The sequence below is a fragment of the Lepidochelys olivacea genome (assembly GCF_965140295.1).
Source record: "Lepidochelys olivacea isolate rLepOli2 genome assembly, chromosome: 5".
Lineage (NCBI taxonomy): Eukaryota > Metazoa > Chordata > Testudines > Cheloniidae > Lepidochelys > Lepidochelys olivacea.
In genome coordinates, this window is record NC_140415.1 from 121865584 (window position 1) to 121890545 (window position 24962).

Genomic DNA, 24962 nt, shown 5'->3' on the forward strand with positions numbered 1-24962 from the left:
TACTTGCATCACAGCAGCCCCAACAGTAGATTTGCCCACTCCAAATTGATTCCCAACTGACCGGTAGCTGTCTGGTGTTGCAAGCTTCCACAGGACTATCGCCACTCGCTTCTCAACTGTGAGGGCTGCTCTCATCTTGGTATTCATGCGCTTCAGGGCAGGGGAAAGCAAGTCACAAAGTTCCATGAAAGTGCCCCTACGCATGCGAAAGTTTCGCAGCCACTGGGAATCGTCCCAGACCTGCAACACTATGCGGTCCCACCAGTCTGTGCTTGTTTCCCGAGCCCAGAATCGGCGTTCCACAGCATGAACCTGCCCCATTAGCACCATGATGCATGCATTGTCAGGGCCCATGCTTTCAGAGAAATCTGTGTCCATGTCCTGATCACTCACGGGACCGCGCTGACGTCGCCTCCTTGCCCGGTATCGCGTTGCCATGTTCTGGTGCTGCATATACTGCTGGATAATGCGTGTGGTGGTTAATGTGCTCCTAATTGCCAAAATGAGCTCAGCGGCCTCCATGCTTGCCTTGGTATGGCGTCCGCACAGAAAAAAGGCGCGGAACGATTGTCTGCCGTTGCTCTGACGGAGGGAGGGGCGACTGACGACACGGCTTACAGGGTTGGCTTCAGGGAGCTAAAATCAACAAAGGGTGTGCCTGTACATCAAGGAATATTTCAGGCAGGACTGCACGGAGGGTTCCAATAAGAAATGGTGCACCTAAGTTATCGTTGTTATTGGAACAAGGAGGTTAGCCTGGCCTCTGATTGATACATGGCTAGATTTACCTCGCTGCACCTTCTCTGTGAGTGACTGCAGTGTGATCTAGACAAGGGAGGAGGCAAATGAGTACAAAACAAATCTGGTCTATTTCTTGTTCTGACCCACTCCATCTATCTTTTACATCTTTGCCTGGCAGCAGACGGTGCAGAAGGACTGCATGCCATCCACATCTCATGGCTGCTCAGCAGAAGATGGTACAGTACGACTGCTAGCCATCTTCATCTCTTGCCTGCCTGGCATAAGATGGTACAATACGACTGCTAGCAATCCTCATCTCTTGCCTGCCTGGCAGAAGATGGTACAGTACGACTGCTAGCAGTCCGTATCGCCTGCCCGCTCACCATAAGACGGTTCAATAGGACTGCAGGACTAAAGAGAATGACCTGGTCAAGTCACTCCAAATTTAGTCCCTGCGCCCATGTCTGCCCAGGCGCTCCCAGCCGACGTGGCCAGGAGCACCTCGGACACGACGAGGACGACTACCAATCGTATTGCACCGTCTGCTGCCAGAAGGCAATGGGTTGCTGCTACTGTGCAGCAAAGCCGTACCGCGTCTGCCAGCACCCAGGAGACATAGGGTGACGGTTACCTGAGCTGGCTCCATGCTTGCCGTGGTATGGCGTCTGCACAGGTAACTCAGGAAAAAAGGCGCGAAATGTTGTCTGCCCTTGCTTTCACGGAGGGAGGGAGGGAACGGGGGCCTGACGATATGTACCCAGAACCACCCGCGACAATGTTTTAGCCTCATCAGGCATTGGGATCTCAACCCAGAATTCCAATGGGCAGCGGAGACTGCGGGAACTGTGGGATAGCTACCCACAGTGCAACGCTCCGGAAGTCGACGCTTGCCTCGGTACTGTGGAAGCGCTCCACCGAGTTAATGCACTTAATGCACTTAGAGCATTTTCTGTGGGGACACACACACTCGAATATATAAAACCGATTTCTAAAAAACCGACTTCTATAAATTCGACCTAATTTCGTAGTGTAGACATACCCTAAGTGTGGCAAGAAAGAATTCCTTCAAGAAGAGAAGTGAGAAAAGGTAAAAGTGTCCAAGACAAAAACAAACAAACAAACATATGATGCCCCTGAAAATACAGTATTTTTAGAAATAGAATCATTGTGAAGGGGCCTGACTAAAAGGAAGAAAATGGAAATTTTATCCTGTCTAAAAATTGGGTTTTAGCAGTGTCACTCCAGCAATGAGAGAAGAGCTCTGTGTAAGCTCAAAAGCTTGTCTCTCTCACCAGCAGAAGTCCAATAAAAGATATTACCTCACCCACTTTGTCTCTCTAATATCCGGGGACCAACATGGCTACAACTCTGCATTCTCCAGCAATAATTCTGTCTTACTAGGTACTGACAGACCAAAACCACCAGTCAGAATTTTTGGGATATTTCTGCCTCTTAGATTCTACTCTACACCAGGCATAAAAGCTTTCATACTTCACAAAATATAGTTTTCCCTGGACAAAGTACACCAGAGAAGAATGAGAATTCCAGAGCTTTAGCGACTCATTTAGTTAAATAATTTGTCTGCATTAAAATTCCCTGATTAATCTTCTACCAAGAAGGCAAGTGAGGAACTCAAATCCTCCTCCCTCAATTTCAGAGCGAGAGAAGGAAGAAACAAGTTTGCTTTGCTTTTCTGAATTCCTTTTACCCAAAGAGATTTCTCGTTTGGAGAATCCAGAGACAAGTAAGTATTCTTTTATTTTCTTTGCTTTTCTCCTTAACAGCACTGGCTGCTTGAGACGCAACAGACAAGAAACAGCCATATCATCAAGTAGCTGGAGGAGGAGGCCTGAATCTCCTCAGGGCAGAGACTGCTTTTACAGGCACTCAAACAACAGGTGATGCCAGTCACCATCTCTCCGTAGCATTTGCTACTAGCCTGCCCTTTCATTCCTGGGAGATAGGACTATGAGGATAATTTCCTTGTTTCATACTTTAACATAAACTGGAGAAACAGGCCAGTTCAGCAGTAACTGTACTGGAGAAACAGTAATTGAAGGGTTCAGACATTTTGAAGAGCAGAAAATACACTATTTTATGTTTCTTGTTTGGTGTTTTCATTTTCACCAGTTTGTTCAATGCACTAATGTTGTCCAACATAGCCCACCCGTATAGCTGCTGAGAATTCCAGCAATGTTCTCCCCATCTATTGGCCTGAGTAGGAGGTCAGTAGATTGGAGCAGCTGGAGCAGGCCCATTTGTAAAATGTTTATGGCCTGTCGCGACCCAGTAAATAGTCTGAGGGTGAAGGTCCTGGGGTGGTTTTGGTTGGGCCCGGCCCCCCCCCCCCAAGCTGGCTGGGCTTGGCTCTCTGCTTCAGGCGATGGAGCCTCCAGGTTGCAGCGCCACGCAGATTTGGCCCCGCCCCCCTGACTGGACCAAATTTGTGTGAGTGGAGTTGTGATCTGGCTCATGGGGTTGCATTGCCACTCACTCAACTTTGGCCTACTTGGACTCCCATCATCATCATGATGGCTGGGCCAAACCTGAGTGGCGCTAGGACCCCAGAGTTTGCAGTGCCTGGAGAAGGGAGGTGAGCCCAGCCAGCCCTGTGGGACAGCAGCTGCCACACGACCCTTTGAAACATTCTGGCAACCCAATTTTGCGTCCTGACCCAGAAGTTGAGAAACCCTGATCTAACCTTTGTAATGCTCCACTGGACTTCATTGCTAGCAGGGAATTAAACAAAAGCCACAGAAATTGTTAGTTTTATGCCAAGATATAGCCAGGCAATGCAACGACAACTTCTGTTTTCTCATTAGATGAAAAACTGCCTTACCTTCAATTTGTGCCCAAACTGCACAAGATTGTGTCCTCACCTGGAAGGGAAAACATAACCAGTGTCACTATTTTCCCAGGAGATGTATTTTATCAACAAGCCTACACCATCAGCAAAGGCATTCAGACAAGAAACATTTAAATGTATTACAGTGGGAATGGATTCCTATGGTTTTGCTAGATCACCAAGCTTTCCTGAGAAGGCTCCAGGCTATAAAGATAAGATTAAAGAGAAAGGTTTGAGGAAAGTCTAGCTCTCATCTTTTGGACAGAAAAGAATGGATACCTAAAAACCCTACAGGGCGAGGGCTATAAAGTTGCATGGTTAAGCTTTCAAAAAGTTGGGAAATACCAAAGTTAGCGTTGCATTTGCAGTCTTAACTCTGCCCCCTATTCGCATATACAGATTCCTATACAGTGTTTAATTACATGGTCACTCACTGTGTCTCGAATAATATAGTACACAGTGTTTTCTCCACCCTTGAATACATATTTAGCACCTTAAAATTTTTAAAGAAACTTTAATACAGTACTTACACTAGTTTAATTTTCACAATGATCCAAACTATCATTATGGACAGACTTTTTATAAATTCTTATTTAATCAGTTTTCCTCTTTTTTGATGTGTTCTCGTTTCTGTTTTCTTTTTCTGCATCTCACACCCTCAAACATACATATACATTTTAAGTATAGTACTGCTCTATGGTGTATACTTAATATGAAGTATGTTATATTGGCATGGTTTAACATGTACTTTACATATAAATGACTTACATGGACTCTGGTATTTACATATATTTTATTGAAGGTTTTAGACAAAAAAGTATACTATTGCAGTGGATAAATGGTATGTTATCATGTAATTAAAGACTAAGTCATGATGCATCTGCACAAAGGGACAATCTTCGTTTGGGGCTTTATTTTGAGCTTCTATACAACCTCAATGATACTTAATATAGTCTTTGCTATGGGATTTTCTAGCTGTTTAAAAGGATAAAAGATAGGGTAAAGAATGAACAAAAACAGACCTACAGGACTTCGCTCTGTCTGAGGCAACCTCCCCTAATATCATGCACCTAACAAGGTCCCCTGGGATTGAGCCAAGAGATCCCAATGGAGTCCTTGCTTCAGCCTACCTACTGCCCTTTTCACTATGTAGATAAGTCAGTCATGCACACACAGACAGCGTAGCCTTCCACAGCTGTGCACTTTCCATGTCTAGGAGAGAAAACACGAGCAATGTACTGTACATGCGCGCACACCATGACTTTTCCAAGACCAGTTGGCAGAACAGTTAAAGGCATTTTCCCCTCAATTAGGGTTCCTTATTTTCCAAATTTCAACTTTCTACCCCTAGCCATTTTGATGCCTGTGCTACATACTACAAAATACTCTAACTGGAAAACCAAATTTACCTCCCTCCCTCGCAGACTTACTGTGGCTTTATTACATATTCACTCCACAAATGCTGAATGATGAAACTGGGGTTGTAGGCGGCTTTATTTATGCTAAAGAAATGAATCCCACATCATTTTAAGCTCCAAGCACTATTATTTTCGAAGTATCTTTCATTTTGGGCCTTGGCAGGTTGAGAGGTATGGAATCCATAAAGCAATCAGTGGAGACTGAAACAGGCACCAGATGGGTTGGAGCTAATTAAATAACACCACTCTCTCACTGAGGAGACATCCAGGGATGGACAATTTGTTCTGCTTAATGGAGGTTTTCATGATAGTGCCAGGCAATCTGTAGCTATTTCCCAAGCCCCCTCTCTCTCCAGAATTCCCACTTCTCACCTGCCAAATTTATCATTAGGAAAAATGATACTCATCCATTATCTCAGCTTTCCTAGCTCCTTCCCTGATGCTCTCCCAGCTCCTTCCCTGATGCTCTCCCAGCATTCCCTGTTGCGGATCAGGCGGCATGACATTTGGCTAGTGTAAGTGGATGTCCCTCACAGTTCCCTCAGTCTTTCGCATTTCACTCAGCTTGTACAGGTGCATACGTTGCAATTTTATTAAAAGCCATTTTCATTTTTTGGTTCTCATTTGTACAATGCTATGGGGCTTGGGTTTCCAGAACTGTAGGAGAATATTTAAAGGTGACCTGCAAAAGGAAAAGAATGGGATTGTACCCTTTTTGGTTACTTTATGATGTATAAAGAAGACGTGAAAGTTCTGTTTTGTGAAACTTCAGGTCATGTATTACCCGGAATACTCTATGGCCTGGTCTACACTAAAAAAATTACCCATTGCTGACATCCGTTGTCAGGAACAAGTAATTTGTCTAGTGTAGACCAGGTGTATGATGCTGAAATGACGACTCCACAAGAACAATAATGTGGAAGTTGAGCAATTTAGGAATTTAGTCACATTATTTAAAATTCTTTGGTCTGGTGTTTGCTTATAACTATTTAATATAAAGTGAGCGCTGTACTCTTTGTACTCTGTGTTGTAATTGAAATCAATATATTTGAAAATGTAGAAAAACATCGACAAATATTCATAATAAATGTCAATTCGTATTTTATTATTAACACTGCGATTAAAACTGCGATTAATCACAAATAATTTTTTTAATCTTGTGATTAATTTTTTAAATCGCTTGACAGCCCTATTTAACTACAATGACTAATAAATAAAGGCTTCCTTCTCCTCAAATGTTAAAAATTCAACAATCCTGCCCCTTCAATAAAGGTATGAGTGTCAATATACACCCTCTCAATAAGTCTTCCCGCAAAACCAGGGGTGCCCAGAGTTGACATCCCCTGTTATTTATAAGGCTAAAATGCAAATAAAACAAAAAACTCCATTAAAGAAGGTCTGGTTATCTTGTAGTGTCACTTGGAAGAACAGAATACCTTAGAGTAAAAGCACTTGACTCAAAAGAAAGAATCATATGTTGATGTTGAGTGACTTTCAGATACTAACACTCCCTATGGCTAAATTATGGCCTCTGTAAATTATAGGCACCTGTAATTACCTACGAATCAGTGGGGTTTGTGCACCCATCCATTAAGGCAGAAGTTGGCACTAAATCCCTAATCCTTTCCTTTGTTTATATTTCAGCATCCAGAATCGCTTCTGCATTACAATTACTGCAAGCAATTAAAATGTCTACTTCAGGACCTTTCAATTTAAGTTTTATATCATCAACTTCTTGTCTCTGACAATATCATCAAAACAGAACAAAAAACTGAAAATGTTCCCTGGTTTTCCAATCAAAACTTCTTTCATTCAACAAAGACTCAGAGAAAAGTTTTTTTTTTAAAAAAATACCCATTACCTTATTCCATTGGCTTATAATTCTCAGTACCACACAGTAATCTTTCCCCTGCTTTAAGGGAGCATTATAGAATGCCCCATAGTAATGTCGGTCTCCAAGAGAGATCAGCATGTTGTCAGCAACATCCTTGGCCAGGAATTCAGCTGCCACATAACCCTCAGTGGCATTGCTAAAGAAAGTCACAGCAGCCAGGGAATCACAAGTAAATGTGCTTTGCAAGGCCAAGGGAAGCACAATCACTTGATAAAAACTAGAATGAAACAGAAAAGCAACCATCAGCATTCATTTGCATGCACTAAACACCAGAGATAAATCATATTTGCATTTAGTTCTTTATATATTTTGGCCCTTTGTTTAATAGTTTTCAAATCACTAACATCTCAGGTGAACTCTTTCCATGTGTGGGTGAAATAGTTCCCTTTATATATGTGCTATTTATTGCCTTTGTTTAAAACAGACTATACATGCCTATTATAAGGCTGATTTTCCAAATTGCACACACAGATTTAACATGATTGCGCATGCTAATTTAGTATTTTCATATGAGAATTGCCAACTATGAATCTCTACAAACTGCCTGTTTGCTCAATTCATCCAACGCACAACTTTCTCCTTGAAGCCAAAGTGGAGCTGAAAGATATTATCAACCTATGAAAAACTATTTGTTCCTGATTTCCCAGAAAGATGCTGTTTCCAGTATCAAGAAAGTGATGAGAGCTCCCATCTATTGGACTTTAATTGGAAACTTGCCCTTTGAGTTCACTAAAAGTTCAGAGTGTGATGTCCTCCCATAAAAAAGAGCAACTCTCAGAGTACATGTACTGTACTGTTGCTACACTATCCTTTGGCTCCTGCACTAGGTTTTCGCTTCCAAATATTTCCTGCTTTACTGTAACGTGAGTTCCAGTAACTCGTCTCTCTCATTTCCCAGGCACTTACCACCAGACGTCAGCAGAGTTAAAACTCACTACTCCAAAGAGTATTTATCATTTTTGGTACCCATAAATTAATATGGTGTTGCTGTTTATCAGGATTTGGAGAAAAGACCTTTTTCAACTTCCTCTTGGTTTTCTCTAGTAACTAACTCTAGTAACTGGTTTTCTCTAGTAACTAGAGAATTTCCTGCTAGCTGCATAATGTGGTCTGCACATAAAAATTATAAACTGCTCTTAGTTACACCAATGAATATCTGGGGTAGCTCCACTGAGCCAATGAAGTTACACCAGCATAAATTCAGAGTAATTGAGGACAGAATTGTGGTCCAAAAAGGAGAGATTAAACTGAAGCAAAACTCCAGATCTGAACAATCACAAACTACAGTGAAGATGGGACCTGGATTCAAACATTGTGGTTTGGTCCCACCTCTAATAAAATTATCTAATTGAATACAGTCTAAAATAAACAAACATCTAAATGATCAGTACTTTAAAAATATATTTTGAGAGAATCAGGAGCATGTAAGGAAGGACAGAAAAAAAACAACACAGACCTGATAGGTCCATTTCTATCTTCTGCTTTCCGTAGGCTGAGCGCTGGCACAGGACCGTGTACTGTTACAAACTCTATTTCTGGGAATGGAGGATCTAAAAAGCAAACAGTATCAGTACTTTAGAAAAGTTTGAGGAATAATCCAAGTCTGAGGGTAGTAAGCGTTTTCTCACACAGCACAGTAACTAAAATGCTAACCCTAAAAGCTAGAGCTGTGCTTTAGAATCAAATCTGAACACAAGATACCTTAAAATGTACAGACGACGTTTTTGGTTAACAAATATTGGAGATGGTTTTTATTTCGATCGAACTGCATATCAGCAGGCTCAACCTAAGAAAGCCAATATGTGCGATCTGAACCTTACTTTTTGTAGACCTTGAATGCCTCCGTCAAATATTTTAAAGCTGTCATCAGAGACTTTCAGCAAGTGCTTCCCTGAACTTTCAAGAGCCCCCTCGAATCCTGGAGAACTCAGAGGGAGGAAAATAAATGCTGTTGCAGTGGCTTTCTTTGATTCCTATTTTGTACCCTCACCTTCCTCTGACATTCAGCACAGTCAAGAGAAGCTTTAATTCAGTTTTCTGCCTGGAGAAAATATTCAGGATTTTTATATTTTTTTAATCCTAGTCAGAATGCACAAGGCCTAAAATGTCTAACCAATCTGAGCTTTGTATTAAATTTCAGATGGGCAGTGTAAAGGGAAAAACAGCTTTAGGGCACTTACCAGTACCTGCCAGGCCTAGCATGTGGCTTGAAGAGTTGCAAATCTGCAAGCCACAAGTGCCTTTAAAGTTGGGGTCTTTGCCACATTGGGCAACTGGTCAGACTGCCCTAATAAGATGTAAAGCCGCAACAATCCAAAATTTAAAATTAGTTTCATTCTCACCCCAGGAAACAGGAGGACTCTATGATGAAGTTCTTCCATATGCAGTATTTGGCAGCCAGGACATTAAGAAAAATGCACGTTGCCAGAACGTTAATGCGTGCCAAAAATAAGTCAACTACCATGCCTGCAGATCATCAAAATTTAACAATCCCTGTGGGAAAAATAAAGCCTTCAGACCACCTTCATAAAGTCGGCAACAATAGCAGCACCTAATGCAGAGCAGCCATTGTGTGGGAAAATTCCTGATCAAGAGTGAAAAGCTGCCACCCCAAATTCAGCGGTTTGCCATTAACATCTATCCCTCTTGGTCTTCAGGTAAATTACTATAAAAACAAACATTCTCCCAGGATTACAGGCCACCAGTTTGAAGCAGTATCCTTCAAACTTCACAGTGACACAAACCTAAAAGTGCCAGTATCTACCCGTCTTCAACTAAACCCCGCTCCAAATACCCCTCTCAGAATCAGTGCTGGGTAGGCCAGGAATTTGGTACTTTACCATGGGTTTCATTTTTATGGCAAGAATATTTGAGCTGGGTCACAGTGTTAGCTGAAAGCCAAAATATAGCAGACAGAACATGTAATAGCATTGCAAGTGAAATAGGAAAACAGCACAGATCTTGAGGCTATACCTCCTGGAAATGACAAGATGGGACACTTGTCCACATCACGTTCAATGGTTTTGGAAGACTCCGCATTCGCACTGTGGCAAATCCTTGATTCCCCATTTGTGCATCAGGTGCACACATCTTCCATGTAATGTCCTAATATGGTTGATGGTCATCCACTATCTTCGGCAGAGCAAGAAACCAGGTCGTTCAACGGTGCGATCATCTACAAGGTGCTTGTTGTTTATGTCAGAGCCTGCCCATTGTATCCGCCAGGGGTTTTCTGAGTTGAAGCTGGGTGACAGAAGAGCTTCTCCAAGCACCCAGAATGGCCAGCAGGATTTAAGGCAAGCGCAAGATGGGTGAACAAAGCTATCATGGAGTGGGAGTTTTGGATTAGCAAGAATTGTCTTGTACTAGTGCAACATAGCCATCTCTCACCAGATAATTGGAGAAAGTATGTTTGCGAGGACTAGAATCCAAGGCAGCGGTGTGGCCTTCAGGGTGCCACTTACAAGTCTCAGAGCCACATTTAGTTGGATGTCGTTGAGGTCTGTGTGCGAGCTTCTTCCCCAAACCGGTGCATAGCTCTCTGCCATGGAATAAACTAAAGCCAGCGTTGCTGTCCATACCATTTGAGCACCACAGCCCCAGCTCAAACTTGCTAGCTTTTGGATGATATTGATGCGACTCACCTGTTTGTTCTCAAGTAGATATTTCACACAGGAATGGCCTGAATTTTTAAAAAACATTAAGATTCCTAATTTACTTGTCCCTGGTTTAAATCTCAGAGACCTCTGACTTTTTACAGACACAGTTTACAACTGAAGCCTTAGGACTGCACAGACTATTCACTACACGTGTGATGAACAGTGTCACTTTCAGTAGGAATCCTTAAGGTCTTTCTGATTAGCTGATCTTTTGCACTCCACCAATACTATATGACTAGGACAGCACTGTAATTTACTTTACTATACATACTACAGTCATAATGACTCAATTTAAAAAGATATTATTTTCTTTATGTCTCTTTTTAAATATGCCTCTATTTAAAATGAACATATGCGTATGGCCAGTCAATCATTTAGCTTACCACCCTTTTAGAAATCCTTCATTTGGTGCACTAGAGCAGCCCTGTTTGAGTTTCTCTGCTTTTCTAGAAGCCATTCTCTGCTGATGATAATGCTTTAAAAATAGTGATGCCCCTGAGCAACAAGGTTTGCATCCAGATGGTATCTTTTCTCAAGTTCAGGGAAGTCAAATCAAGGGTTCTAGTTCAGACAATTCTCTGCTGAAATAATGCCATTTTCCTAACTGACATTTCTTGAAAACACATTGTTTGCAAATGTTTATCACAGAATCATAGAATATTAGGGTTGGAAGAGACCTCAGAATGTTAACTAGTCCAACCCCCTGCTCAAAGCAAGACCAACACCAACTAAATTATCCCAGCCAGGGCTTTGTCAAGCAGGCCTTAAAAACCTCTAAGGATAGAGATTCCACCACCTCCCTAGGTAACCCATTCCAGTGTTTCACCACCCTCCTAGGGAAATAGTGTTTCCTAATATCCAACCTAGACCTCCCCCATTGCAACTTGAGACCATTGCTTCTCGAGACCATTGCCACCACTGAGAACAGCAGAGCTCCATCCTCTTTGGAAGCCCCCTTCAGGAGTTGAAGGCTGCTATCAAATCCCCCCTCACTCTTCTCTTCTGCAGACTAAACAAGCCAAGTTCCCTGAGCCTTTCCTCATAAGTCACATGCCCCAGCCCCCAATCGTTTTTGCTGCCCTCCTCTGGACTCTCTCCAGTTTGTCCACAGCCGTTCTGTACTTGGGGGACCAAAACTGGACACAATAGTCCAGGTGTGGCCTCACCAGTGCTGAAGAGAGGGGAATAATCACTTCCCTCGATCTGCTGGCAACATTCCTACTAATACAGCCCAATATGCCATTGGCCTTCTTGGCAACAAGGTCACACTGCTGACTCATATCCAGCTTCTTGTTCACTGTAATCCCCAGGTCCATTTCTGCAGAACTGCTGCTTAGCCAGTCAGTCCCCAGCCTGTAGCGGTGCATGGGATTCTTCCTTCCTAAGTGCAGGACTCTGCACTTGTCCTTGTTGAACCTCATCAGATTTCTTTTGGCCCAATCTTCCTATTTGTTTAGTCACTCTGGACCCTATCCCTACACTCCAGCGTATCTACCTCTCCCCGCATCTTAGTGTCATCCGCAAACTTGCTGAGGGTGCAATCCATCCCGTCATCCAGATCATTAATAAAGATGTTGTACAAAACCAGCCCCAGGACTGATCCCTGGGGTACTCCGCTTGATACCAGCTGCCAACTAGACATCGAGATGTTGAGCCCTATCTGTTGAGCCCGACAATCTAGCCAGCTTTCTATCCACCTTATAGTCCATTCAACCAATCCATACTTCTTTAACTTGCTAGCAAGGATACCATGGGAGACTTTATCAACAGCTTTGCTAAAGTCGAGAAATATCACAACCACCGCTTTTCCCATATCCACAGAGCCAATTATCTCATCACAGAAGACAATCAGGTTGGTCAGACGTGACTTGACCTTGGTGAATCCATGTTGACTGTTCCTGATCACCTTCCTCTCCTCCAAGTGTTTCAAAATGGAGAGCTTCTCCCACAAGTGAGGGGAAAAATCACAGATTTTGCAATCACTGGTTGCAAATTTTTTTTAAAATTGAAAATCAAGACCGGAAAATCATTTGCATAACAAATGCAGGGGTCCCATGTGTGAAACGCTGGGTAAGGCAGGGTTAGGCTGTGGAGACCTTAAAAGTGAAGACAAGTAGTTTGTGTCTGATGCAGACAAGAAGGTGAAGCCGGTGGAAAGGTGCAAGAGGGAAGAGATGTAATCAAAGTCACAAGTCAGGAAAATGCTCCAGGCAGCAGAATTTGTCAAGGCCAGAGAAGACACCATTGAAGCAGTTGAGACATGAAAGTTTTTGATTCCAATGACATCTCTGGTGACCAGATGAGAGTTTTAGTTGTGCGGACAGAGAGGAAAGGTCATATCTTAAGAGATGTTATGCAGGAAGAAATGCAAAGATTTAGGTGTGGCCTGGAAGTGGAGATCTAGAGAGGGCCAAGTGAAAGAAAATGCCCAGGCTATGGGCCCAGGCAAAAGGGAGGATGGTGATGGTGTCCTGGAGGACTGGAGAGAATGATTAAGAGTTCTGCTTTGGCCAGGTTGTGTTTAAGATGAAGGTTGGACATCCATGGGGAGATGTCAGAAAAATAAACTGAGATTTTGGTTCGGCCAGGGGGAGACAGGTCAGGCATGCAGAAGTAAATCTTCAAGTTATCAGCATAATGGTGGCAGCTGGAGTTGTATTTGTGAATGTGACTGCCCAGAGACAGGATATAAAAGGAGAAATGGAAGGGGCCAAAAAAAGAGACCTGTAGAAATCCCAAAATTCACTGGAAGGAGATTAAGTTTATATATAGAGGAAGGATTTCACATACAACCTCTCATAGACAATTGCATTGGGCTAGTTTATGGCGCCGATCCTGTCAACAGTTACCCTTGTGCCTAAATTTTATTCATGCAAGCAGTCCCATTATCTTCAATAGGGCTACTCACATATATAAAATTAAATACATCACACATAAATATTTGCAAGATTGGAGACTAAATTCCTGTCACATAAAAACATACATTTATATTACTGGCTGTCATCAATCCCCCTGTCTGCTTCACTGAAACAGAAAATCATTTCTCTGTAATTCTTGTTGTAACTCATCACCCCCTTTAGGTCTGTCAGGATAGCAGAAATATCAGGGAATATCCACAGTAAATCCACATGTCTCCTACAGTCCCTTCCTCCCTCAGTGGAAGGCGGAAATTTTTAACATTTGAAAAAAGAAAAAGAAATGAAAGATCCCCCAACCACGAGGGGAGTTAGGTGAGTTAGCCTAACTTTATTCCTACTTGCACATGAACGGAACAATGGTAAGCTGTTTTATTTTCCCCTAAGGTTATGGAATTCCATTTGGGATGCAATGTGTGACAAAAACCCAGAATGAGAGGGGCACCACAAAACTATTCATGGAGGAAACATAATGCTGTGGAATTCATTCCCTTAGGGCAAATAACTCTTTCTAGACCTTCAGTTTCATGATTATTCATTTCTGATGTAAATAATTTTTAATAAGAAGAGTGAGGGGTCACTACCTTTGTGTGCCTCGGTCTTCACAGACAAGGTCAGCTCCCAGACTGCTGCGCTGGGCAGCACAGTATGGGGGGAGCTGAGAAGCCCTCAGTGGTGAAAGAACAGGTTAAGGACTATTTAGAAAAGCTGGACATGCGCAAGTCCATGGGGCCAGATGCAATGCATCCTAGGGTGCTAAGGGAGTTGGCTGATGTGATTGCAGAGCCATTGGGCTTATTTAGTCTGCAGAAGAGAAGAGTGAGGGGGGGATTTGATAGCAGCCTTCAATTACCTGAAGGGGGGTTCCAAAGAGGATGGAACTCGGCTGTTCTCAGTGGTGGCAGATGACAGAACAAGGAGCAGTGGTCTCAAGTTGCAATGGGGGAGGTCTCGGTTGGATATTAGGAAAAACTATTTCCCTAGGAGGGTGGTGAAGCACTGGAATGGGTTACCTAGGGAGGTGGTGGAATCTCCATCATTAGAGGTTTTTAAGGCCCGTTTTGACAAAGCCTGGGATGATTTAGTTGGAGTTAGTTCTGCTTTGAGCCGGGGGTTGGACTAGATGACCTCCTGAGGTCTCTTCCAACCCTAATCTTCTATGATGCATATCCTTGCTGTGGCTTATTCATTTAAGACCAGTATTTATTAAATTCTTCCTAGCCATTTCTCAAATGCCAGTGAGTGTTTATTAAAAAAAAAAAAAAAAAAAAGACATTTCTTCAATTCAGAAATAGTCAGCGACAATGTTTTACCTAGGATATCTTCTTCACGAATGATCTATAAAAGAGAAGAACACATTTGGGACTATACACCATCAGTAACTCTGACAGAGAAATAAGAAACAGTACAACCTTAATAGCCCTTTTTGGGGAGGGGTAATGGAGGGGAGCAGGAGAAACAGTCACAAACTGTCCTTCTTGCCAAAACACAGAAAGCTCACATCACCAATCTTTTAATATTGATTGGGCAATGACTGCTCTACCATTTCTCATGACTCAGGCTCCTATCTTATGTGAGCACATGGTAAGAACTCTTATGCAAGCTGGGAAGGCAGAAAAGGCAGCCTAAGGAGGACACTGCTGGGAATATGAAAGGAACAGAATTTCAATGCTCTATGAACCACTCAATAGAACATCTTTACTGGCCAGGAGACAAGAACAATCACATGCTCATCACAGAATTATTTAAAAAGGAATCTGCTTGCCAGGCTGACTGTGGTAAGGAAAGTAGCAAGCTGCTGAATTCCAATTTTTGTGTAAACACACATCCCATTATGGGCATAATGAATCATCTCATTCAGGATATCTGAAGCCAGGGTAGGTTTCCTGACAGACATTCATCAACGCTGTAGATTCTCTCTCTTTTTTCTGTCTGAGCACAAAGCAACCTTTCATTAATAGGGAACTATACGGCACAGGTTCACACTAAATACGCTCTCTACCCTTATTAATTTCCTCCATAGAGGAACATGGTCACCATGGAATGATGTGCCTCTGTAAGAGGGCATCTAGCATTACAGAATCTATGGGCCGGGTCCTCAACTGCAGTAAACTGGAGTAGCTCTATTGAAGTTAATGAGGTATGGGAATTTATACCAGCTGAAGTTGTGATCCTATGTTCTGAAATGTAAATCCATGACTCACCAGGAACATTTGTTAACTGTGGGTAAATTGAGGGCCATACCTTCATAGTCCTGGTCTACAGTAGTACTTTAGGTCGAATTTAGCAGCGTTAAATCTATGTAAACCTGCACCCGTCCACACGATGAAGCCCTTTATTTCGATTTAAAGGACTCTTAAAATCGATTTCCTTACTCCACCCCTGACAAGTGGATTAGCGCTTAAATCGGCCTTGCCAGGTTGAATTTGGGGTACTGTGGACACAATTCGACGGTATTGGCCTCCGGGAGCTATCCCAGAGTGCTCCATTCTGACCGCTCTGGACAGCACTCTCAACTCAGATGCACTGGCCAGGTAGACAGGAAAAGAACTGCGAACTTTTGAATCTCATTTCCTGTTTGGCCAGCGTGGCTAGCTGCAGGTGACCATGCAGAGCTCATCAGCAGAGGTGACCATGATGGAGTCCCAGAATCGCAAAAGAGCTCCAGCATGGACTGAACGGGAGGTACGGGATCTGAACGCTGTATGGGGAGAGGAATCCGTGCTATCAGAACTCCGTTCCAGTTTTCGAAATGCCAAAACCTTTGTCAAAATCTCCCAGGGCATGAAGGACAGAGGCCATAACAGGGACCCGAAGCAGTGCCGCATGAAACTTAAGGAACTGAGGCAAGCCTACCAGAAAACCAGAGAGGCGAACGGCCGCTCCGGGTCAGAGCCCCAAACATGCCGCTTCTATGATGAGCTGCATGCCATTTTAGGGGGTTCAGCCACCACTACCCCAGCCGTGTTGTTTGACGCCTTCAATGGAGATGGAGGCAACACAGAAGCAGGTTTTGGGGATGAAGAAGATGATGATGATGGTTGTAGATAGCTCACAGCAAGCAAGCAGAGAAACCGCTTTTCCCGACCTCCGGTGAGTGTACCTTTTAAAATACTATACATGGTTTAAAGCAAGCATGTGAAAGGATTACTTTGCCCTGGCATTCGCGGCTCTCCTGGATGTACTCCCAAAGCCTTTGCAAAAGGTTTCTGGGGAGGGCAGCCTTATTGTGTCCTTCGTGGTAGGACACTTTACCACTCCAGGCCAGTAATACATACTCGGGAATCATTGTACAACAAAGCATTGCAGTGTATGTTTGCTGGCGTTCAAACAACATCCATTCTTTATCTCTCTGTGTTATCCTCAGGAGAGTGAGATATCATTCATGGTCACCTGATTGAAATAGGGTGCTTTTCTTCAGGGGAGACTCAGAGGAGCCCGTTCCTGGTGGGCTGTTTGCCTGTGGCTGAACAGAAACGTTCCCCGCTGTTAGCCACGGGGAGCGGGTAGGGTTGAAGGGGTAGCCACGCGGTGGCGGGAGGCAAAATGCGACCTTGTAATGAAAGCACATGTGCTATGTATGTAATGTTAACAGCAAGGTTTACCCTGAAAGAGTGTAGCCACTGTTTTATAAAATGTGTCTTTTTAAATACCGCTGTCCCTTTTTTTTTCTCCACCAGCTGCATGTGTTTCAATGATCACAGGATCTTCTCCTTCCCAGAGGCTAGTGAAGATTAGAAAGAAAAAAAAAAACGCACTCGTGATGAAATGTTCTCTGAGCTCATGCTGTCCTCCCACACTGACAGAGCACAGACGAATGCGTGGAGGCAAATAATGTCAGAGTGCAGGAAAGCACAAAACGACCGGGAGGAGAGGTGGCGGGCTGAAGAGAGTAAGTGGCGGGCTGAAGACAGGGCTGAAGCTCAAATGTGGCGGCAGCGTGATGAGAGGAGGCACGATTCAATGCTGAGGCTGCTGGAGGACCAAACCAGTATGCTCCAGTGTATGGCTGAGCTGCAGCAAAGGCAGCTGGAGCACAGACTGCCACTACAGCCCCTGTGTAACCAACCGCCCTCCTCCCCAAGTTCCATAGCCTCCACACCCAGACGCCCAAGAACGCGGTGGGGGGGGCCACCGGCCAACCAGCCACTCCGCCACAGAGGAGTGCCCAAAAAAAAGAAGGCTGGCATTCAATAAATTTTAAAGTTGTACACTTTTAAAGTGCTGTGTGGCATTTTCCTTCCCTCCTCCACCACCCCTCCTGGGCTACCTTGGTAGTCATCCCCCTATTTGTGTGATGAATGAATAAAGAATGCATGAATGTGAAGCAACAATGACTTTATTGCCTCTGCAAGTGGTGATCGAAGGGAGGAGGGGAGGGTGGTTAGCTTACAGGGAAGTAGAGTGAACCAAGGGGCAGGGGGTTTCATCAAGGAGAAACAAACAGAACTTTCACACCGTAGCGTGGCCAGTCATGAAACTGGTTTTCAAAGCTTCTCTGATGCGTACTGCGCCCTCCTGTGCTCTTCTAACCGCCCTGGTGTCTGGCTGCGCGTAACCAGCAGCCAGGCGATTTGCCTCAACCTCCCACCCCGTCATAAACGTCTCCCCCTTACTCTCACAGATATTGTGGAGCGCACAGCAAGCAGTAATAACAGTGGGAATATTGGTTTCGCTGAGGTCTAAGCGAGTCAGTAAACTGCGCCAGCGCGCCTTTAAACGTCCAAATGCACATTCTACCACCAGTCTGCACTTGCTCAGCCTGTAGTTGAACAGCTCCTGACTACTGTCCAGGCTGCCTATGTACGGCTTCATGAGCCATGGCATTAAGGGGTAGGCTGGGTCCCCAAGGATACATATAGGCATTTCAACATCCCCAACAGTTATTTTCTGGTCTGGGAATAAAGTCCCTTCCTGCAGCTTTTGAAACAGACCAGAGTTCCTGAAGATGCGAGCATCATGTACCTTTCCTGGCCATCCCACGTTGATGTTGGTGAAATGTCCCTTGTGATCCACCAGAGCTTGCAGCACTATTGAAAAGTACCCCTTGCGGTTTATGTACTCGCCGGCTTGGTGCTCCGGTGCCAAGATAGGGATATGGGTTCCGTCTATGGCCCCACCACAGTTAGGGAATCCCATTGCAGCAAAGCCATCCACTATGACCTGCACGTTTCCCAGGGTCACTACCCTTGATATCAGCAGATCTTTGATTGCGTGGGCTACTTGCATCGCAGCAGCCCCCACAGTAGATTTGCCCACTCCAAATTGATTCCCAACTGACCAATAGCTGTCTGGCGTTGCAAGCTTCCACAGGGCTATCGCTACTCGCTTCTCAACTGTGAGGGCTGCTCTCATTTTGGTATTCATGCACTTCAGGGCAGGGGAAAGCAAGTCACAAAGTTCCATGAAAGTGCCCTTACGCATGTGAAAGTTTCGCAGCCACTGGGAATTGTCCCAGACCTGCAACACTATGCGGTCCCACCAGCCTGTGCTTGTTTCCCGAGCCCAGAATCGGCGTTCCACAGCATGAACCTGCCCCATTAGCACCATGATGCATGCATTGTCAGGGCCCATGCTTTGAGAGAAATCTGTGTCCATGTCCTGATCACTCACGGGACCGCGCTGACGTCGCCTCCTCGCCTGGTATTGCTCTGCCAGGTTCTGGTGCTGCATATACTGCTGGATAATGCGTGTGGTGTTTAATGTGCTCCTAATTGCCAAAGTGAGCTGAGCGGCCTCCATGCTTGTCTTGGTATGGCGTCCGCACAGAAAAAAGGCGCAGAACGATTGTCTGCTGTTGCTCTGACAGAGGGAGGAGCGACTGACGACACGGCTTACAGGGTTGGCTTCAGGGAGCTAAAATCAACAAAGGGGGTGGCTTTACATCAAGGAGTATTTCAGGCAGGACTTCACGGAGGGTTCCAATAAGAAATGGTGCACCTAAGTTATTGTTCTTATTGGAACAAGGAGGTTAGTCTGGCCTCTGATTGATACATGGCTAGATTTACCTCGCTGCACCTTCTCTGTGAGTGACTGCAGTGTGACCTAGAGGAATGAGTCCCCTAGACGGGGGAGGGAGGGGAAGCAAATGAGTACAAAACAAATCTGGTCTATTTCTTGTTTTGATCCACTCCATCTATCTTTTACATCTTTGGCTGGCAGCAGATGGTGCAGAAGGACTGCATGCCATCCACATCTCATGGCTGCCCAGCAGAAGATGATGCAATAGGACTGCTAGCAATCCATATCGCCTGCCTGCTCACCATAAGACGGTTCAATAGGACTGACTGCAGGACTAAAGAGAATGACCTGGTCAAGTCATTCCAAATTTAGTCCCTGCGCCCATGTCTGCCCAGGCGCTCCTGGCCGACGTGGCCAGGAGCACCTCGAACATGATGATGATGGCTACCAGTCGTACTGTACTGTCTGCTGCCACAAGGCAAGTGGTTGATGCTGCTGTGTAGCAATGCAGTACCATGTCTGCCAGCACCCAGGAGACATAGGGTGACGGTTACCTGAGCAGGCTCCATGCTTGCTGTGGTATGGCGTCTGCACAGGTAACTCAGGAAAAAAGGCGCGAAACGATTGTCTGCCCTTGCTTTCACGGAGGGGGGGAGGGAACAGGGGCTTGATGATATGTACCCAGAACCACCCGCGACAATGTTTTAGCCCCATCAGGCATTGGGATCTCAACCCAGAATTCCAATGGGCAGCGGAGACTGCGGGAACTGTGGGATAGCTACCCACAGTGCAACACTCCGGAAGTCTACTCTTGCCTCGGTACTGTGGAAGCACTCCGCCGAGTTAATGCACTTAATGCACTTAGAGCATTTTCTGTGGGGACACACACACTCCAATATATAAAACCGATTTCTAAAAAACCGACTTCTATAAATTCGACCTAATTCCGTAGTGTAGACATACCCTTACACTTCCCCCAAAGAGATCAGCACGCAACCTCAAGCAGCTATATCACCCGATAACAAAGGTTAGGCCAGTTACAGTACATCCGCAGTAAAACATTTGTTTCAGTCTTTCAGCTTCCTTAGAGCATTTGATCTTCTGAAGTATCTTACATTTATATAGGACTTTTGATCCCAAAGGGCCACAAAGCACTTTAACAAGCTTAAAGTGGCATACAAATTAGGATAACTCCACCACCACCAAAGTACAGCCATCTGAGGGCTTGTCTACATTACTGGCCGGATTGATGGGCAGCAATCAATCCAGTAGGGGTCAATTTATCATGTCTAGTACAGTTTTATTAATCCTAAATTCTGTAATTTTATAAAATTTAAATGTGGGAGGTAAATCGAAAGTGACTCAAACCCCATTACTCTTATAAAAAAGTGAAATGGGCCTTTTAATGAGATCTTGCTTGATAAGCAGACAGGACCAAATTTTTATGCCTCTCCACCAAATACCTACAGCCCTGTGCGAATACAAATTTATATCTGTAACCATAGAATCATAGAATATCAGGGTTGGAAGGGACCCCAGAAGGTCATCTAGTCCAACCCCCTGCTCAAAGCAGGACCAATTCCCAGTTAAATCATCCCTGCCAGGGCTTTGTCAAGCCTGACCTTAAAAACCTCTAAGGAAGGAGATTCTACCACCTCCCTAGGTAACGCATTCCAGTGTTTCACCACCCTCTTAGTGAAAAAGTTTTTCCTAATATCCAATCTAAACCTCCCCCACTGCAACTTGAGACCATTACTCCTCGTTCTGTCATCTGCTACCATTGAGAACAGTCTAGAGCCATCCTCTTTGGAACCCCCTTTCAGGTAGTTGAAAGCAGCTATCAAATCCCCCCTCATTCTTCTCTTCTGCAGACTAAACAATCCCAGTTCCCTCAGCCTCTCCTCATAAGTCATGTGTTCCAGTCCCCTAATCATTTTTGTTGCCCTTCGCTGGACTCTCTCCAATTTATCCACATCCTTCTTGAAGTGTGGGGCCCAAAACTGGACACAGTACTCCAGATGAGGCCTCACCAATGTCGAATAGAGGGGAACGATCACGTCCCTCAATCTGCTCGCTATGCCCCTACTTATACAGCCCAAAATGCCATTGGCCTTCTTGGCAACAAGGGCACACTGTTGACTCACATCCAGCTTCTCGTCCACTGTCACCCCTAGGTCCTTTTCCGCAGAACTGCTGCCTAGCCATTCGGTCCCTAGTCTGTAGCTGTGCATTGGGTTCTTCCGTCCCAAGTGCAGGACCCTGCACTTATCCTTATTGAACCTCATCAGATTTCTTTTGGCCCAATCCTCCAATTTGTCTAGGTCTTTCTGTATCCTATCCCTCCCCTCCAGCGTATCTACCACTCCTCCCAGTTTAGTATCATCCGCAAATTTGCTGAGAGTGCAATCCACACCATCCTCCAGATCATTTATGAAGATATTAAACAAAACCGGCCCCAGGACCGACCCTTGGGGTACTCCACTTGATACTGGCTGCCAACTAGATATGGAGCCATTGATCACTACCCGTTGAGCCCGACAATCTAGCCAGCTAGATTGATAGATAGATATCCATTTGTATCCACACAGGGCTCTACAGATACCTCACCCAGGACTATGCTGGCGCATTTATTCAGTACTAACTCAGCTCAAAGAGAAGCATGCCAGGTACCAAATCATCAACACCACCTCATGCAGCACCTGCTAGAAAGTATTCCGTACAGGTCTTCTGAACAAGTAATGAACTGCTCCACTCTTGCATAGCCTGTGAACTCTTACAGGGTGACAATGTAAAGTGGAATGCCTACAGGTTATAACTGTGGGTATTCAAAAGCATCTCAAGCAATCAAATTCCAGGATATGCTTTGTTTTAAAAAGACACATGAACAGATACAACAATTCACTACTTCTGAATGACAGCTAGGCAATTTCCAAGCAAAAAATCGTCCAATAATTGCTGTACTTCGCTAAAGTGATCCAGAACACTGTGTGCCTTACACAAGAACTTTCGCACTCAAGGAAGAGATTTTTTCCCCCCTTCTATGACATCTTAAAAGCTAAGATTTACTATTAATAAAGTACTGAAGTATTAATGATTTGGAAAATACCACATAAACAACTCCCTAGTTCTTCATTGGGCATCCAGCAGATAAACAGCTGCACCTAGTGGCTGAACATAGTTACAAAATTCAAAGAGCTTGCTAGGTTTCATCTGTCTGCTGCCAACACCAAAGCTAGTGTTTCACCGTGTTGTTGGTATTTTTAAATCTAACCCAGAAGCTTTTCAGCATAGAAACAGTACAAAAATGTCCTAATTTAAACCAGTTTAACTGGAATCAAAATGAGCTCAAAGGCTGAAGATTTTTATTAGAGCAGTTTTCTTTATGGAACAAAAATTCTGGAAGCAAATGACAATTAAAATAAAAGCATAACATGCTCTTTCTCCTCCTCTACCAACCATGCCATTTTTCTGGAATACCTTTTAATGTCACCATTGGTAGCACTAACTGTCTGTGGTACTCATAGAGCACCTGTTACCATAGTATGAGTACCTCACAATCTTTCAACCCCTGTGAGGCAGGGCAGTGCCATTATCCCCATTGTACAGATAGGGAAGTGAGGCACACAGAGACTAAGTGACTTGCCCAAGGTCATACAGGAAGTCTATGGCAGAGCAGGGGATTGAACTAGGTCTCCAGAGTTCCAGGCTAGAGTCCCAATCACTGGCCCATCCTTCCTCTCCAGTTACCCTGTGATGCTGAACTGACATTTAAAAACACATGACAGCCATTGTCCCGATGCTTTGGGATTTGCTGACTCAACAAGAAACAGCATGAAATCTGTAACAATTAGATTACCGTTTTTGAGCACAAGGCAGGAGTTTTTCAACAATCTACACTGAGACACTAAGTTCAAATCAGTTGTCAATATTACCATTTAGGCGAAGCACTCACACTCAAGTGGTCATCTTGTTAAAAAAAAACAAACAGCAGGACGTACCAATAATTGGAGTTGTCATGGAAACTAACACAGAAAGATCCAAAGCTGCCGTGGAAATATTCACAGTGTAATTGGTGCCTGGGTGCAAATCAAGACACACCTCTGGAGTCTGTCCGTAAATGGTGAGGTTAAAGGCCCTTTCATGAAAGAATTCCTTCTGATACCAACGTCGACCTTGTATGTGAAACTGTAATGAAACAATCACAGTGCTGAAAATGGAAGGCTTTGACACTTCGTCTGGGTTCAATTTGTGGGATTCTCTAACTAAACCATTCATCATAAACTTTATGAAGTAGTAATTGACCATATCCTTGTTGAAAATCTACATGTGCATACAAACATACTGTATTAAATTTGTTGAGCGTTACTATAATCAAAACATTTCCAGGTTTTATGAAGACACATCATGCTTGTGGCTAAACTTTAACAACGCTATAACAAAGCTAGTTCTTGCACTTCGTTTCTCTCCCCCCTCGTCCTCTTTTTTTTTTTTTTTTTTGGTAAAGGAAGCCCAGCCCCAAACCGGTTGTTTGCCAGCCAACAGAAACCAGCAGCCTACTCATGTATCTTCATTGCAGAAACAGTACATTTACAAAAGCGAACCCACGTGCATGCTGTGCAGTTATCACTTGATCCTGAAAGGTGTTCATTACTATCAAATCCTACTGAAGTCAACATAAGAACAGCCGTACTGGGTCAGACCAATGGTCCATCTATCCCACTACCCTGTCTTCTGACAGTGGCCACTGCCAGGTGCTTCAGAGGGAATGAACAGAACAGGGCAATCATTGCGTGATCCATCCCATCATCCCCTCCCAGCTTCTGACAGTCAGAGGCTAGGGACACTCAGATCATGTGGTTGCACCGCTGACCACCTTGGCTAATAGCCAATGATTGACCTACCCTTGAAGAACTAATCTAATTTTCTTTTGAACTCTGTGCCTTCACAACATCCCCTGGCAACAAGTTCCACAGGGTGACTGTGCATTGCGAGAAGAAGTATTTCCTTTTGTTTGTTTTAAACCTGTTGCCTGTTAGTTTCATTGGACGACCCCTGATTCTTGTGTTATGAGAAGGAGTAAATAACACTTCCTTATTCACTTTCTCCATACCAGTCAAGATTTTATAGATCGCTATGATATCCTAAGTGGAAAAGTCCCCCAGTCTTTTTAATCCCTCCTCATACGGAAGCTGTTCCATACCCGTAATCATTTTTCAGAGTAGCAGCCGGGTTAGTCTGTATTCGCAAAAAGAAAAGGAGTCCTTGTGGCACCTTAGAGACTAACCAATTTATCTGAGCATAAGCTTTCGTGAGCTACAGCTCACTTTATCGGATGCATAAAGTGGAATGTGTGTATATATAAAATCTGCTCACTGTACTTTCCACTTTATGCATCCGATGAAGTGAGCTGTAGCTCACGAAAGCTTATGCTCAAATAAATTGGTTAGTCTCTAAGGTGCCACAAGTACTCCTTTTCTTTTCTAATCATTTTTGTTGCTCTTCTCTGTGCTTTTTGCAGTTCTAATATAT

The 24962-nt window shown here is 44.1% G+C and overlaps 1 protein-coding gene across 7 annotated transcripts in view; it reads right to left on the reverse strand.

Annotated features, from left to right (window-relative positions):
- The window catches only part of SUSD1 (sushi domain containing 1), a 105413-nt gene that overhangs the window by 15252 nt on the left and 65199 nt on the right, over nucleotides 1–24962 (reverse strand). For 6 of the 7 annotated variants that reach the window (XM_084628425.1, XM_084628427.1, XM_084628424.1 and 3 more), the window contains 4 exons: nucleotides 23432–23618; nucleotides 8355–8448; nucleotides 6866–7115; nucleotides 3581–3620 (listed from right to left, as the gene is read on the reverse strand). In XM_084628425.1, coding sequence (XP_084484551.1) covers nucleotides 3581–3620; nucleotides 6866–7115; nucleotides 8355–8448; nucleotides 23432–23618 — 571 coding nt within the window. Of the gene's footprint in view, nucleotides 1–3580; nucleotides 3621–4716; nucleotides 5687–6865; nucleotides 7116–8354; nucleotides 8449–23431; nucleotides 23619–24962 lie in introns of those variants that run through there. The other variant, XR_014711682.1, reaches the window with a different exon arrangement.